General features: G+C 41.4%; 1 protein-coding gene across 1 annotated transcript in view; it reads left to right on the top strand.

The window, feature by feature from the left end:
* The first annotated feature begins 748 nt into the window (after positions 1–748).
* Positions 749–17,465, top strand: part of PPM1E (protein phosphatase, Mg2+/Mn2+ dependent 1E) — a 64,036-nt gene continuing 47,319 nt past the window's right edge. The window contains exon 1 of the mRNA XM_054166207.1: positions 749–1,250. Within this exon, the coding sequence (XP_054022182.1) occupies positions 871–1,250 (380 nt within the window). The 5' untranslated portion in view covers positions 749–870. The remainder of the gene's footprint in view (positions 1,251–17,465) is intronic.

Genomic DNA, 17,465 nt, shown 5'->3' on the forward strand with positions numbered 1-17,465 from the left:
CTCCTCACCAGCCCTCTTCTCCAGACCCTTCGCCAGCTTTGTTGCCCTCCTCAGGACACACTCCAGCATCTCAATGTCATTATCGTAGTGAGGGACCCCCAACTGAACCAGTATTCGAGGTGCAGCCCCGCCAGCGGCCAGTTCAGGGGCACAGTCAGTGCCCCTGGTCCCACTGTCCACTTCCCATCACAAGGTTTCCAGAGAGGACATTTTTACTGAAATACCGTGTCTGTAACGGTCGCTTTCCCTCACGCCAACCCACTGGGATTTCAAAACCACTCCTCAGAGCCTTGGCCTGGCGGCCAGACCGGGGCAGCGATGCCCCCACACCACGAGCTTACGTTCGGGCCCGGTCCTGGCAGCGAGCGGGAACCCGCGGAGGCGACACCGGCGCCGGAAACGATGAGCGCAGGGAAATCCTGAGGCAGGGATTAGGTAATAGGGAACGCGCTCTCAGGTTTCCTTCGGGTTCCTGTGAGGAACCTACGCGTCTGGCTGCCTCCGCATGACTCATCACATCGGCGCGGCTGGCAGCGCGCCTGCCCTCCACCTGCCTCCCCCCCCGGTCGCCGCGCCGCCCGTTCGTCCCGTCCGTTCTTGCCGCGGGCCGAGCCTCCCCCTCAGGCCGCAGCCCCAGCCCTTCGGCCCCCTCAGCGCCGCCCGCGCTCCCGCCGCTGAGACGCGCGCTCCCGCCACTGAGAAGTGCACCCCCCCGCCCCCCTCACCCGCGGCGTGCGCGACCCCGCGAGTCCGGCTCGAGAGCGCGCGCGCAGGCGGTCCGTCGGGCGGGAGGCGGCTGCCGGCGGCGGGCAGGGAGCTCTCTGCGGGCGCAGTGCTGATCCGCCGGCGGGCGGCCGGGAATGCGAAGCAATGGCCGCGGGCGGCTCGGGCAGCAGCAGCGGCGGTGGCAGCGCGGAGGAGAAGACCTACCGCCGCTTTCTCGAGCTGTTCTTGGGCGAGTTCCGCGGGCCCTTCGGGGCAGAGCCGGCACCGGCTCCCCCTCCGGCTGCCGACGCCGCCCCGGCCACCACTGACGAGGAGCCCGGGGCAGAAGGAGAAGCGGCAACGGCCGCCGAGGCGGAGGAGGGAGAGGGCGAAGGCGACGCCGACGCCGGCGACCCTCAGCCGCCCGCCCCGCCGCCGCCTCCCCCACCGCTGCCCCCGCTGCCCCGGCCGCTCTCGGAGTACATCACGGAGGAAGAGGTGGAAGGCGAGTGCCTGGACCTCTGCCTGCAGCAGCTCTACAAGTAGTGAGTGCCGGGCTGAGGAGAGGGAGGGCAGGGAGCGGGGCTGAGGGGAGCCTCATGTGTGAGGCTGAGGGAGACCCCCTCCCCGTGTGAGGGAAGGCAGGGGCAGGTTGTGGGGCTGAGGGGATCCCTTCTCTGTGCGAGGAATCTGCAGTGTGAGGCTGAGGGGACCTCCCGCTCCGTCTGTGGGTAGGAGGCACTGGGGCGGTTGGAGCCCCCCATGCCGGCGGCCGATAGCAGGTTGTGGCGTTGAGTGAGACCGTCCTGCTGTGCAGGAGAGGGCAGGAGGCTTGGGGAGGGGAAGGTCCCCCAGACAAGGAATTAGAGACTTTGGTGGTGCCGAGCTGCTGGGGATCAAAGCGTCCTCCTCGGTTCTGTCCCCACCTCTGCTCTCTGCCCCTCTCCTTTCGCCGGGACAGGGAGCGAAGAGGCGAAGGAAATAGGCAAGGGAGAGCCACGAGCATCCATCTGGAGAGCAGCTAGCCTGGGGAGGGAGAGTGCTGAGGGAAACGTCTCACGCTCTGGTGCCAAAGCAGGAGGGGGGTTTGCCTGTGGTTGATTGTACTGAGGCTTGAAATTGAATTGTTCCCTGCGTGAGGGTTTGTAAATGGGGAAACCGCTGCCAAGAAAGAAGAAAGGGGAGAACAAGGGGCAAGGAAAGAGAGGCTGTCTACCCCCTTCCCCCTCCCCAAAAGAAAAAAGCAGAACCACATCGAGAAAGCCACAGCATGTATTTACAGACTGGGGTAGAAAGCCTCAGGAGAAAGCTATTCATAATCATGGGGCTCTTCCTAACGTCAGCTGGGGAAAGCCAGCTCTGCTCTGCTCTTCTCTGTACGGAGGCAGTTTCCAGATCTGTGCTTTCTAAAGGCTGGTGCATAAAGAGGAAACAGATGGGATCTATTCCCAGTGTGAAAAGTCTGTGGACTGAAACCTAAAGATCAGTTACCAGTGCCTTGTATTATGCTCAGCTTTGGCTTTGAAGGCTCGAAATAGAAATCGTTGTTAGTGGTGTTTCTTTAGGAACCTTTTTGAACTGATGCCACGGGAGGAGACAAATGAACCTGTGAAAATATGCACAGCACACCGGGGAGCTTTCTGCCATTGAGCCACTAATTGTAATGAGAGGTGTTACTCAGTCACAAAATAAATAAATAAAGAACCGGGTTTTACAACTGCATGGTCTGTTTCTGTTCAATTCTCATCTGCTCTCTGCCTTTGTGGATGATAGAGACAGCACAATAATAGCTGCAGAGGACAAAGCTCTCCTCTTCACACATGCTCACCCTGCCACCTTTGGAAAAGTCTTTCTCTGGAACACAGCAGCACATTCATAGGATGTGTCAGAGAGAGGCAGGTCCCTTCTACCTATTTAGAACACATTTTGCTATTTTTAAAGCAGGCTTGTGAAATCAAAAGTCAGATTAGTGCAAATAAAGTTTTAGCCATAGAGCAGAATATTGCAAAGTATTATTTGAAGTACAGCTATAAAATGATTTTGAACTTGAATTCTTCCCCTGCCCCTTTCTCTCTGTGCATGTCCCTATACCCCAGGACAGACAGACTTAGATTCCCCATATTATTAAGGAAAATAATATATTTTGAGAGGATTATTTATGTAAGGATAGCTCTTGCCAGGTTGCCTATTGGTTTTTGTTGGTGGTTTGGGTTTTTTTGAGCCTTTGTATAAATCTTTGATGCTTCTGATGGCTGCTGAATGAAGCAGCTCTTTGGTTTTGTTTAGGGTGAAATCAATGCAGAATTCATTTCACAGACACATTCTGGAGCAAAAAGTAGTCATCTACCTCAAAATTAAGGGATTGTGTTGTAAGAAAATTGTTTTCCAAAGGCTTAACTATTTTGTCAGTGTGTAGATAATGTATTTTCAAATAGTAAATTAATATCTTTCACCTGAAGATAGCTAGACAGCTATAAATCAAGTCTATCAAAGATAACTGCAAAATGCCATTCTATAAAACATATTTCAAAGCATTGTAAGACAAATCTAATAACTTGCAATGCAGAGAGCTAAGCTGAAGTAGCTTTTTCTTGAGTGATGGTGGAATCTGAGGTAAGTGCAAGTGTAAAACTGTTCTTCAGGTAAAGTATTGTATTTTTAGCACACTCTCCAGTCACCAGAGAAACTTAAAACTGTCACAGGATTATATACCAGGCAAAAGTAGAATGTCTTCTCCCCCTCTGCATCTCAGGGTTCAACTGGTCAGATGATTCCAGAGATGGGAAACTTGATGCATATGAATAAAGCTACTTTTGTGCCAAACGGTTCTTACAGTGTTAAAACCAAACCAAAAAGCACATGAAGCCCCATGTGAAGGGGAAGGTTCCATTGGTGTGCCATTTGCAAGAAAGACTATACTGTGAAGGCATGTTTTCTGTAACTATATATTAGTCAAATGACTGGTTTGCATTATATGTAGCATGAGGATAAAACCCATTACTGTGAAAAATCCAACAGCTGTTTTCCAGCTATTTTAAGCACACAGCTTTAGTTCGTCTTGAGGGAAGTAAGCCTGTCTCAGAAATGAGAGCATATTGCCAATCATGAAACAATAGAAGTTTGCTGCCACTGTGCAGATCAGTATCAGAAGAGTTCCTATTTATGAGATGTTTCTGCTAGTTGCTGAAAGACTCCTACTCCCCATTGTGACTTCCAGTTCCTGGTTTCTTTCTAGAGACAGCATATGCTTGGAAAATTAGATTAATGTAATCTTTATATCTGAGTGCCACAAAATGTGTACTGTGTGCTTTCGTGGTGATCCTCAACTGAATTAAGCTGATCAGTGGGAAGTACCTTAGATGGAGAAAATCATCAAAAAGGAGGGGCATTTGAGGAGTTGCAGTGGAACATTGGCTGTGAGTTTGACAGTTCCTTTTGTGATACTCTTCTAGAATATCTTCCCCCCACCCCAAGAGAAAGCTATATAATTTTTGTGTGGAAACACATATACTGAGGACTTAATCTATTGCCTATGAGACCCCATTACTTGCTTCCAGTGATTCAAGAGCAGGTCTCATTTCTGACTTATTTTAAAGGAAGAAGTTACTAACTTGAAGTAACAGAGTTACATATTCTGCTCTGTTCTTTTTCTGCTGATATTTTTATTTAATGTATTTAAAAAGCAGGCTCTTGACAAGACAGCTGAAAAAATAATCAACAAGGATGTGGTTGCTAAGAGAGGAGAGGGCTAGACTGAATTAAACAGTGCACCCTCAGAAGTTGTGGCACTAAGAAGAACAAAATGCTAATTTGAAATGCTCAGTTGTATGTTGTCCTTGCTTTTCTCTTTCTTTCTCCTTTCCTCAAGGCTTGATGGGCATAGATGCAGTTGGTATCATTTGAAGGTTCAGGTTTACTCATGGTGATTTTGGTAGTACACCAAACATTTCGCTTTCAGTTATTTATTTAGGAGCATCTTTAGCCAGCTAAGAGAGTTGACATATTTCTCCAGGGTTGAGATTTGCAAAGCATGGTAAGTAAAATTAAAAATAAAGTTGACTTTGATGTCATCTTAAGTGCTTATCTAAGGTGCAGATGACAAAATTAGCATTCTTGCTCTGACTTGGAGCATGGAAAGAAAAACTTTTAAGCACTGCCCTTTTAGATTTTTTCACAGAGTACTGTGCAATGTTCACAGAATGTGAATCATAGATCCCAAGTTTAGGATTCAAAAGTGCAATACTTAAAGTGAGATTTAAAACAAAAAAAAAACACCCAACACCAAAAAACTTTAAAAATTAATCTTTATTTTTGGTTTAAAAAGAAATATTTTGGGGGGTGGAGGGTGAGGTTTAGGTATTCCCCACAGTTTTGCTATGGTAAATCAAGAAAGGCAATGTACCTTTTGATGTTGGAGCTGGGTAACATGCAGACAGTAAATAAGGTTGGAGGTTTTGTTCTTCAACTTGTAATTTTAAGCTAAAGAGGAAGAACTTTCCATGGTGAGAACTTTCCATGAGCAGAAATATTTTTTTTTAATAAAGATTTCAGCTTGAAAACAATGTTCTGTCTGCTGTCTCCATCACTGAGGAGTGAAGAAACTGTATCCTCTCCCCTTAAAAAACAGGTGTACATGTTTTTAACTTGCTTTCTTAACCCTTATCATATGACAGCTGGTGGCGGTGTCCCTATCTGTAAGATGAAAGTAGTGTATTACACTAAATTTGCTTTCTCAACATCATATTAAATAGCCTGTGATGTTTACTCTTCTAATTTGTCCTTTATCACCTGTCCTGTTGATTGCAGTGTTAAAGTCCTTTTAGGAAATACAATTATCTACTTTCCATCTCTAATGTTAATCACAAAGGTCAACCAAAAAGAAATGCCATCCTCATTAAATGGTGCTTGTTTCTTCCTCTTTGAGGCCTTACTATGGCAGTGATGATAATGTTGGCCTGTGCTCCCAGGAAATGCCTGGAGTAGAGATTGGATGCACCTTTTTTGAGAATTTTCTGATGGTTAATGAGAAGGCTTGACAGAAACTGTCACAATATCCCACCTCCAGCTTTGGTGATGATTTGGTTCTGCACCTTGGCTTCTTTCTTGGTAACAATATGACCATGTTATGGCTGAGATAGGGGAAGGGAGGCACAGCAGGTGGTAGCTGTGTCAAAGTCTCACTAGAGCCCCCTCCAAGGTTAGGAATCTCTTCCTGAGGGTAGTTGTCCAGCTGGCTGCTGCCAACCATGTGCTATATAGTGAACAACAGTAGCCTGGGGTCCTGGATACCAAGTGACCTCCAAGCTCTGCCACTGAGATGTGGAACTGTGTTGGTATGGCTGCTGACACCAACATCCTCACACTCAAGGGATTTTGGTCCTAGAAATCATGGTGCTTCTCTGTAAAGAAATTGTGATAGAAGTGTAGGCAGAAAGTTGAGAGTTTCAGTATTGTTACTACTCTTCAGTATTGTCTTATTACTCTTGAAGAGAACCCACAATGAAATCGAGACCATGCGTTGGATGGTGGTGATATCACAGCATAGAGTTGGACACATTTCATACACTTCAGACTGGAAATCATCATGAGCTACAAATAGGTGGTATTTAGTGGTAATCACTTTCAAAACACAACTGATGGTCTACACAGTGAGAGATTCTTTACATTGCTTTTAAAACATATTCAGTTCAGCACCCACGCTTTTAAAAATACTGAATCAAATCAAATATTGTGATACTCCCTTTGAAAAAAAGAGAAAAAGGAATATCAGTTAAAATGAGCTGTTTAAACAGCAGAGCTACATTTCATAATGGGTAACATATATGGTGACATTTCAAAACTTACTAATTTAGGATTCAAAGGATGCTGAGTTCTTCAAGTGCAGTGGTGACTGTGCTTGGAAGTTGCTTTATATAGCATTAAAAACCATTAATTTATAGTGATTATGGGAATATATTAATTCCAGTGATTTTATTTCAATGAAAATTGCTGGTAGTGCAACAAAGTAAAGGGAATTAATTTTGTGAGGAGCTTTTCACACCCAGATTTTTTTGACCCAAGAAGAATTTTGCAGAGATTCTACTATGCCTGGTGAAGCTGTTCGCTTTTGATTGAAGAGTTAGATCTGTGCTAACACATTCTTTTTTTGGACCTTATATAACCAATGTTGAAACTAGATTGAGTTACCAAGAAAGAGTATCTATATCAATCTGTATGCTACATTTTACTTGTAATATGTCACTTTGAATTTAGAAGACACTCAAAAACCTTTGGCTAACTAAAAACTTACTGGCCATCTTGTGCCATCTCTTGGATGTGATGACCATGGTTGGCTTCATTCCCTTGGGCAGTTTGTTTCTCACAAAACTCTTTGCATGGAATATTTTTATCCTTGAAATTCCTCATTGGAATGTCTTCCAATGATGCAGTGTTTCTCTACCTGTACTTTGAAGAAAAGATAGTCTGTTTAGTTGTGGTTCTTGTTACTGAAGCTTTTAAATATTTTTTGCTGAAGTTAAGGTGAAACTTTTGGGTTGCTTTAGACTATTTCAGTAGAAGTTTCAGTGCCTTGGCTGCTGCCAGTGGTGTAAGCTCTCATTCATTTTATGTTGTCATGCTAAAATGCATACATGATCATATTAAAAGCAAAAGCAGCAGGGCATATAGTACTCAGATAATGAGAGTACTCTTTCTTCCCATATTTGATGTCACTCTGAAATAATCTCTGGCTGTTCTGCACCATTTTGTCCCCCCTTCGCATCATTTGGTGCATAGACTTTTTTGGTTTGTTTTCTCCTAGCAAGTATCCTCCTTGGCTAGGCAAGAGATGTGAGAAATGAGATGAAATGGAGTTAACACTTTAAAACATTAGATGTTCTTTGAACCATGCTTGCAAGACTGCCTTATGCAATGCAAACATGATTACATAATGCGTGTGGCTTTGAAGAATGTGTGCTGGACAATGTGTGTCCGTGCCATGTCAGTAACCTATGACATGCTACTAAACCATAAATGGTCATTGTTACATGTTGTAATGTGGGTCTTATCTCAATTTGGGTTAGCTGAAATCAGCCACTAAACAAGTATCTTGGATTTTTGTTGTTGTAACATAGTGGTGATTAGATAAAATGAATGCAGATTGTGGACTTGTTTTACAGAAACATTTCTGCTGTGCCTTTGTACTTCATTAGGAAGAAACAACATTACCCACCTTTAATAAGGCATTTTATAAAGAAGTAATCATGGGAGTCATAAATTAGAGCTGCATGGGAAATAGCTGCCCTTGGGTACCTCCATAATTAATACAGAAGTTAAATGAGTTAACTAGGTTGCAGGATTACCTCAGTTTATGTTTGTATTGGATGGAAAACAGCTAGAGGCAACTAACAATTGAGTAGCTGAAGCGACATTTTAGTCTGTAGTGCTGCTCACCAGTTCTGAACTCTTCATCAGTTGAAAAGTTTGTTGTGTTTTGTTCCTAGTGCAGGATTAAAACGATGACTGTGAAACTTTGCTTGTGGGAAAGCGTGCATGGATGCAGTCAAGTCTGAACTGGGAAGCATTTGTGCTGTCGGTTAGCTGCAATCATGATAAAAGGAATATTTGATTAATTGGGTAAAATTCTGGGTAGCTCCTTAGAGTTAATTTTCTCAGAGGATATGATTTTGAAGCTGTATTTGCTGGCCTCTCATGATCCAGTAAAGTCTGTTAAATTGTGCCTACCAGTTTTTCAAGTGCAGTTTCTTTTGCTCTTCACTTGCATTCAAGAATTTGAGTACTTTCTGTTGTTTGAGAAGATGTGTTTTTTCTCATAGGCTCTGTATTTCCATCATGATGTAACTAAAAATAGAAGCAGTGTATAAAAATAGGCCTTGGCATGTTAACATCTTGGCACCGTCTCTAGGGCTGTTCCTTTCACCTCAGGCTATGACCTTCTTACTGAGGTTCAGAAACCTGAAATGAATGTGGTAAGTTATTCCTCATTAGTGTTGGGAACAGTGTACTCTGCATGTTGCAGTAATTACCTTCTTGAGGGATTCTTTTACTTTCAGTCCTAACATGAAGCTGTGGAAGGCTGAACCTTCCCCCCTCCCCCCCCCCCCCCCAGTTCTGGCTGGGGATTCAACAAATGGTCATCTCTTTTCTTTTGCTGTTTCTCAACAGAAAATGTTTGGTAACTAAAGTTTATGTTTTCCATGCATCCAAGCTTTACATGCAGTGAGTTTTTGCTCAGTTAGACATTGCTTGGTTAGTTATTAAATTATTTGATACCATTGATAAAGCTCATCATACAATTACTGTTTTTTTCATAAGGTATTTGGTTTATTAGTTTCTAGTGGATCACCTGAAAATCAAGGGAAACATTCAGTTCCTGTTGGAACCTCTGGGCCCAGTTGAGGATGGTGGGAAAATACCTGAAATTCCTACCTGCATAAAAGTAGGAATTTAATAAGAAAATATAAACTAATTGCAGACACATATACAACATAATGTATGTTTTAAACTAAAGCTTTTGCAAGTAAGTGTCATTCTGTTCAAGTCATCTCATCCCTGTGTTTGAGGCAAGCATGATTGAATGCATGTATTTATAGATGAAAGTGCTTATCTTAAAAGTTTCTGCTTTCAGCTGTCTTATTATCACTTTCTTCTGAAAAGCTGTGTAAAAACCTACCTGTTAAATAATAAGAGGTCAGAAGCTCAGTATTTCTGGAGATTAAGAGGAACACTGTTTGGGGAACAGATCTACTTTGTGCTTGCAGAACATGGGTGTATTGCATTGTTCTTATTTCTCTTTTCTCACTGGAGTGTGCTCCACAGAGAATAAGAAATGTATCTGTTATAAATAAATTTAATCTCTCATCTTCTTGGCACTCCAAAAATGTTATGTCAGACTCTAGAAGAAAGTTAATTGCTCCAAATCCTAGTGTTCAAATGTGAATTGTTGGTGAAAGTTCCTCCAATAGAAATAACCATTGATATAAATACTGTGAGGTCTTCAATTGCCATTGAACATTTTAACATTTTGACACATGGGCATGATTTCAGATTGCTGCTATTGCATGTGATTCCTCTGTGGTGGCAAATAGTAGTAACTAATAGTAGAATCATAGAATGGTAGTGGTTGGAAGGGACCTCTGGAGATTCACAGAATGAGCTGAGTTGGAAAAGACCTTAAAGATCATTCATTTCCAACCCCTCTGCCATGGGCAGGGACACCTTCCACTAGCCCAGGTTGCTCAAGGTTGGCCTTGAACACCTCCAGGGAGGGGCCATCCACAACCTCTCTGGGCAACCTGTTCCAGTGTCTCACCACCCTTACTGTCCATCATCGAGTCCAACCCACCCCCACCAAAGCAGGAACTAATAAGCAGTTTTGATGCGCTCAGAAAGGATAAAACTTGAACTGTATTCATGTCTTAGAAATTTAAAGAGAAAATGAGATGTTACTCATTTATGATACCTGATAGATCAGAAGAAAGAGAACCAAAATCCATGAGAAGAATTTTCTGCCATCTAAGCAGAGGGTTAGCATTATCACCATGTTGCACTTGTGCAATTCCCTCTGAAGTAAGTGGAGAAAAGAAGATGCAGTTTCTGGAAGAGTCTGGCTGGGGCTGTCTCCAAGGCTACTTGGTGGAGAGGAGAGCTGAGCCTATATTAAGTAATCTGATCCTCTTCCCCAGTGCATTGTTCATCTGAGAACGAATTTTAAGTGGTTTAAACTTTCCTCATTGGTGTTAACCTTTTTCAGTTTGACTGATTACAAATGACCCAAATGATCATAGAGAATACTTCAATTGTGGCTAATTACACTGGATACTAATTTTAGGAGAACATTTGGGGGATGTCATATACTTTTGGTTTAGCACCTCACAAAATCAAGTTGGTGCAATTTGTATTCACTTTGGTTTTCTTAGAGCTGTTGCTGTTTGCAACATACAATGCAGTCACTTTTAAAAGCATCAGACAAGCCACGAAGTTTTAAATCCAGCTCCTGGAATTAAAGGAAAAAAGAATTTCTCCTACAAAATTACTAAATATCCTGAAATATTTTCCTCTTAAAAAAAAGAAATCTCCCAAACTCTCCCAGTGTCTTGGGAGAGTTGAAAAGCAAGTTTTGTCAGCAGGGAGTAAGAACAGGCATTTTTAATTCTCTGAAAAACACTTCTTACATTCATCCTAATTAGTTGAAAATTTGATGCAGAAAGTAATGAACTGTAAATATTTTGATTTTTTTTTTTTAATGTAAAAGGTGTTCTTCTGTGTCTCTTAATGTAGTTCTATATTAAATAGACAAAAGCAATTACAGAATATATAATACATAGATGATTATTATTATAATCTGAAATTGGAAAGTTGTTTCAAATAGCTGAAGCTTGAAGTGAGAAACAAAAATACTGCAAAGCCTGCCAAGAAATTGCACAAGTTGGTATCATCCTGAAAGTACCCTTCAGAACCATAATTCTCCAGTGCTTCCTCTGGGCCACAATTTCATCCACTTTACAGAATTGTTTTTTTCCCCTGTAAGAAAAGGTTAGGTGAGATATGCTGCAGTAAGTGATTGAGCCTGTGCTGGTCTGGGGTGTTTCTGAGCTGTTAGCCCATCAGGTGAAACCTGGACCCTTTTGCACATCAACAGACTGTAATGAAAATTGGTGCTGTCTTTCAGAAGATTGTCTAGCTGTAAAAAAGGCTGTTGAAATCTCACCACTGGTATTAACACTATAAATACTTCATCATTTGCCTTTCAGATTTGTTTTGTGAGTAAACATATGGGGTCTTCCAGACTGCTTTTGAGAGATTATTTCTTTTTCTGCCTGTGATAGCCAATTTCTTTCCTTTATATATTTACATTTATAATGACAGGCAATTTGAAGCTTCAAAAAAAATTCTTCAAGTCTAAGTAAGATAATTCTCATCACTCAAACCCTGAAAAATTGTTCTTCACGGAGATAGGTGATGGAATCTGTAGCAGAGGAAATCTAAGTCACAGAAGTCTACCAATGAACACTTTAAGGATATAAAGAGGCAGAATGAAAAAATGCAACAGAAACAGTATCAAATGAAAAGAATGAAAACCAAATATTTGTGAGAGTGATTTAGACCATTCAAAACATCAGATCAGCTAAAGCACTGCTAAAAGGGCTTGCCAGCATGCTCACTCTTGTAGTCACTCACCTGCTAGCTTCATACCTAATGGGCTGTGTTTAAACATCTGAGTAAAATGTTGATTGAACCTAATAGCATAATCAGTTCCATTTAAAGTCTGGACAGCTGAAATCAATGAAAGCTCACCTCTCCAAGGTGAAAAACTCCATTCTATTTGATTCCTGGCTGAAAACAACACTTTCCTTTTTTTTTTTTCCCCTTTCCCTGAACCATATTTGTTAATTCAGTAACCTAATTGTCAAAAGCAGCTATAGTGCAACAGATTTAGTGTTATTACTATGGATTTAGAAAACTGTAATCTTTCTCAGGTTCCACCATCCTCTTTTAGCAGTGCTGAAAGCTTCTTCCATGACAAAGAACGGCTGGCAAGCTAAATAGGTGGTTCATATTGTTGTGTTCAGCCAGTGTGGCTGTGTTCAAACCAGCTAGAGATGCTTTTATGCCTCCAGGAGAAATTTGACAAGGTAACTCTATCATTCTCTCTCAGGTTCTTCTCATGGTATTTTATTATTTTATAAATGGGAAATAAGAAATTGTCATAGTCTAGGAGTCTCCTGAAAACAAGAAGTACTTTGACATAGCACGCTACCCAAGAAACTGATGTTAATGAACTTGGGTGCTGCTTGTTAAGAGATTGTGAGGACAATGTTCCTAGTTTCAAAAGTCAAAGACTGCAGCTAATCTACTAGCCCTACCCATCCAAATACATCAGTTTGGATGGAAGTGCTAATTAGTAGATTTGTTCTTTCTGATACGTAAGCAGAACTGGTAATTGGTAGATTTGTTCTTTCTTGTATGTGAGAGATCTGGTACTCTGCTTGCTGCCAGCAGAAATTAAGTGTGGAGTGAGAGGTTGACTTAATATTAAAATAAGGAGTTCATCTGCATTAATTATATTCTTAACTCTCTAAATTCCATGTTCTTGTCTAGATGCTTGGATATATCCTGTGCCAGAAAGCACTTCACAAGTATTCTTTTGCTGCACAGATTAATCTATTTTTTTCCACCTCTTGGGTCCAAATTTACACAAGTCTGCTGTGTGAATGCAATTAATGGTATGAGAATGCTGTTGCTCTGTTTGCTTGCAAAGGTTAATTATTCATTTGTTGTAGTAGTAGTCTGAGAAATACCAAAAAAATATACACATCATAAGGCAATACATTTTTGAAGCAGCACTGGTAGCTGATTAATTTGGCTGTAACTTTTACTGTTGTTTTCTGTGTGTAGTTATAAAACCATTACAGTGCTATCCATGAAAACAGTAGAGACTACTAGTGTTGGTGTAAGTAGAAAATACAAGCTGTTAGTCTCACAGTGCAAGGGTAAGTGACACGATAAAGAAATTTTGCAGTGAGTTGTCTAAAGTTGCTACCCTTAACATAACACTGGTGGGAACAACAAACTGGGAAGGCTCCAAAAAATGGCAGTGCAGACAAAGCACTTGAGGAAGTGTTACCCTTGATATCATACTTGCAAATATCTTTCAGATGATTTTATCTTTGCAAACTATTGGCCAAGGCATAGTGTTCAATAAAAAAATAAAGCAAACAAATACACAGCCTAGATCTTGTCTATGACAGCTTTTACTATAGCCAAGAAAGTAAACAAGCCCATGCTTAGCAGTGAGTTCAAATTAGTTTCCTTAGTTAAAAATAACATGCTTGTAAACACACTGGAAGATATAAAATCAGTTAATTGGTATGTTGGTGTCTCTGTGTAAGCTCTTGTGCTGAAAGCATATGGACATAAATAAGCTTTACGTGCCCTAAGTATAAAAGAGGATGTGAAGCGTCAGGTGATGCTTCAGGCAGGAGTTAGGCCTTGACACCTGCAGGGAATAGACTCAACAAAGTGTATGAGGCACCTCACTGAATGCCTGTTTGCATTAAAAATAGATGTAGAGTGATAATACGTGGTTAAAAGCTGGTTTGACTACAGGTGTCTTGAAACCCATTTCCAGTTTTCACTGTGCTCTTAAACTTGGCCCAGTTTGCTCCTGTGATAACACTGAGCTGTCATCTCCCTCTTTCTGAAACCTATCTAAACGTGAAGGAACAAATCCAGGTGGAATATAATCCTGAATAGCCACACTGAATATGAATTCTGCTCATCTCTCTACCTGCATGATGAGTTTTGCTGAAGTTATTGATCAGCATTAAGGGTTGAAATAAGACATTGACTTTCGTTAGCTGAAGGCACTGCAGCAGGTTTTACTCACTTTCTTTTAGTGAACCTGACAGTCAGGTTCAGTTAGAATCCAAAAGTGCAGCGGGAGGACTGTATCCCAATATCTTAATGTGACAGCTACCAAGGGAATTACTTTCTGAAGCAGAAGAAGGGAAACTGGAAACATTGAGGGGGTGGATGCAGACAGATATGACAGGATTCTAAGAACCTGGGATTCCTGATGGCGTAGGCCGTCAGAGACCACCCACTGAGCTTTGGCAGGTAATAATCTAGGAAATTATAATACAGCTATTTCAAGTGAATCTGTGGAGATGTTTGATCTGAGATCTTCATTACACATACAGGAATGCTTTTGTTGCTAGAGCTCTGCTATTTTACCAAATTATATTGAAGGCAAAAAGAGTCTTCAGAATGGATTTTGCAATGATGTAGCATCCAGTTCAGGGAGTAAAAGCATGACGGAATTCTACCAAAGCTAGCATCATGGTATTCCTATAGAAGTTCAGTCAGCTTAGATCTGCTCTTACTGAACAGTACTGGCACGTATCCTGATGCTCTCTGTGTGTGTGCCTATGTGGGTAGTTATATTGTAAAACTCTGGCATTCAGGAGATTTACTGCAACCGAAGATCTAAGATTTAATTGCCGCCCAGCTGTAATGTTTCTACAGAAACTCCTTTCAACAGAGTAACTCTGCACAAATGATGGAGATTACTGTTTGTAAACGTTTAAAGCAAGGTGTTTGCATTGTACTACAGAGCCTCATTCCTTTGTCACAAAGCCACCAGACAGCTTTTCGTCTTACAGCTAACCAGATTAAGCATCCTGACTAGATCTCTGCATGCTATTAAAAAAGCATTCCATCCTCTCCCCCTCCCACCAAGCCTGATCAGTTATTTTGAATCTGAAATATAAAGCAGTGTGGATATAATTGGGGGAAGAAATGGAATCTATTTATTGGTGGCAAGGGAGTTCAGCCTCTAGTGGGGCAAATGGCAGTGTGCATAATGAGGTTCATAGCGTGAGGTTTAGTGGAATTGTAAAGGAATTCCTGTCAGAGTGTGGGTCTGATAGGACTTATCAAAGAGTATGTGCTACTTATCTGTCTTCTGCAGAGAACTCTAACTCCATTTAACTGTCAGTGCATTTATAATCCTTCCAAGTCTGGAATTGTTGATAGAGTGCCAAATATCTTGGATTATGTATTGTCAGAAAGAGTAAGATCTGTGATTGTAATATCAAACAAAGCAGATGTAGCTATTTAATGAAATCATGCTGAGCTTTTAACATGGTATAACCTAAGCCCAGACATATATGTATTTTTTAATTTTATCATTTGGTAACATGGGACATTTCAGTATTGTCTTGGAGACAAGACAAAGAGATGAAGGCTTTTGGGGTTGTGGCTACCTATCTACAGATAGGCAGCACAGACAGAGCTCCCTTTGTTATTTTTGCACGATGAAGGTCTTAATATAGACGCTTGGAATGTTCTGGTCGTTAGTACCTTTGTGGCGTTATGAAGGTGGTATTAAAATATGTTGGAGATGAGACAATGTTCTAGCATTCAGCAATAAAAAAATGATGTCAAATAGGACAAAACAGCCTAGTGCTGAATGGTGTAATCAGCAAGTAGGCTGTTTTAATTCTAACTTCCCATAAATCAACATCTGTCTGCTTGCTATTTTAACCTTAAATGCATACGCACAGACACAGGCTCTGTAAATATATGTATTTGAATTCAGGGCTGACAGAGGCTGTTGTTTCTCCCTTAAAACTGAAGCCCCCTGTTAAAGCTCAGAACGGTTTCTGCCAACTGCAGTACCAGGGGTTAGCTCGGGGCTTCTTTCAGCTTCCTGTTGTCCCTGCTTCCTCTTCCCCAGTCAGTGCTTATCTGCAATTGCATGCTGGTGGAACTTCTGCTGGTGATTGATGTGGTAGTGGCAATTGCATATGAAGTACCAGACCAATGCCACCGGTTCATGTTATCTCTGTTGCTTTCCAAAGGAGTGGACGCTCATCACTTTCACTCTCTTGATACAGGTGCCATGAACTTTTGACATTCTTAATTATGAAGATGGCAGCACCTTATATCCTTAGCTATCTCTAAGATGTCTATTAAAAAGAACATTTAAAGCAGGTGAATAATTCTTGTTCCCTACCCAAAACCCCTCTTGATGTTTTTCACCCATACAGCAAAGCCCTTGGGCAAATAGCTGCTGCAAGCCTACATTGTTCTTAATTTCCTTTTCAACTCAAGGGTAATAGCAGTTAAATCTAGTAAAATAAATGTTGATTAATGGTGTTTATTCATCTTGCCAACCTAATGAGGCATCATAAATATATTTTTGAGTGTGTAAAATCTGCTGAGAGCAATTGTTACAGTTGGGTAAAAGACACAGTGTCTTCTTGATTCACTTCTCTTGGAGTCAGGAAGTAGCTGAGCAACTCACTGTTGATTCAGATTTTTTTTTTCAGCCTGCAATGGTGCAAATAGATTCCTTTCCAGAATTCTCCAGAGGAGGAATGTGACAAAGCAAGCCTGTCTGGCTTTTGAGTTTATCCCCAGAGATGCAATCAAACGGCAGAATCGCATCCAGAATCTCAAGAAGTAAAATAAATTAACGTTTCCATTTCTCTTCTGCTGCCATACTTTGTTTACAGGATCTTGGCTGGGAGTGACTTTTGTGGCTCATCAGTGTCCTCCTTTCATTTACCAGTGTTTGCAACATAGAGCTGGTTCCTATTCTAAAAGAAAAGACAGGTGTTATCTGTCTCTATTGTACTGTATATTGATAATAAAACAGTGATTTTTGATTGATGCATAATGTGCAAGTCTGGAGTTAGTGGATGGAAGATGTCTGCCAGCGTTTAGAAATGTTTGTCATAATACAGTGAATGACAATGGCAATTGGTAGGCTGGAATTCCTTTCACATGGCTTCCTTCGTTTGCTTCTTAACTAGATAATTCCTCATTAGTCCGAGAAATGCAGGTCAAAGAACCCCGTCAAAATCTGGTCATTTTGTGTCTGTGTCCCACTGCTCATCTCCAGGAAATGTGGGTTGAATGAGTGAATATGGATTCTGTTAATTATCCATTTAATTTGTGCAGGGAGAAACAAATTAACCTTTACTTGCAAAAACATCTCGCTGCAGTGCGTGTGTATTAAATCGGTGAAGTGTTTGTTATTCGTGTTGCTACCTCTCTGTGTTTTGCAAAGTTCAAGAGAATAATATTTTAACATCATACTCCTTTGGGTGTGCTGATCCTACTAGTTAAAACTCCCTGTAAATTGAAATGTTGCTTTTAAGGTCATTGTTCTTTATGCATAAGAATGGAAAGAACATGATGCATTTGTAATGGAAAAGAGCATTGCTATGGAAAATGTCAGCAGAAATTGTTCC

This window comes from Dryobates pubescens, chromosome 13 (genome assembly GCF_014839835.1).
Source record: "Dryobates pubescens isolate bDryPub1 chromosome 13, bDryPub1.pri, whole genome shotgun sequence".
Taxonomy (NCBI): Eukaryota; Metazoa; Chordata; class Aves; order Piciformes; family Picidae; genus Dryobates; species Dryobates pubescens.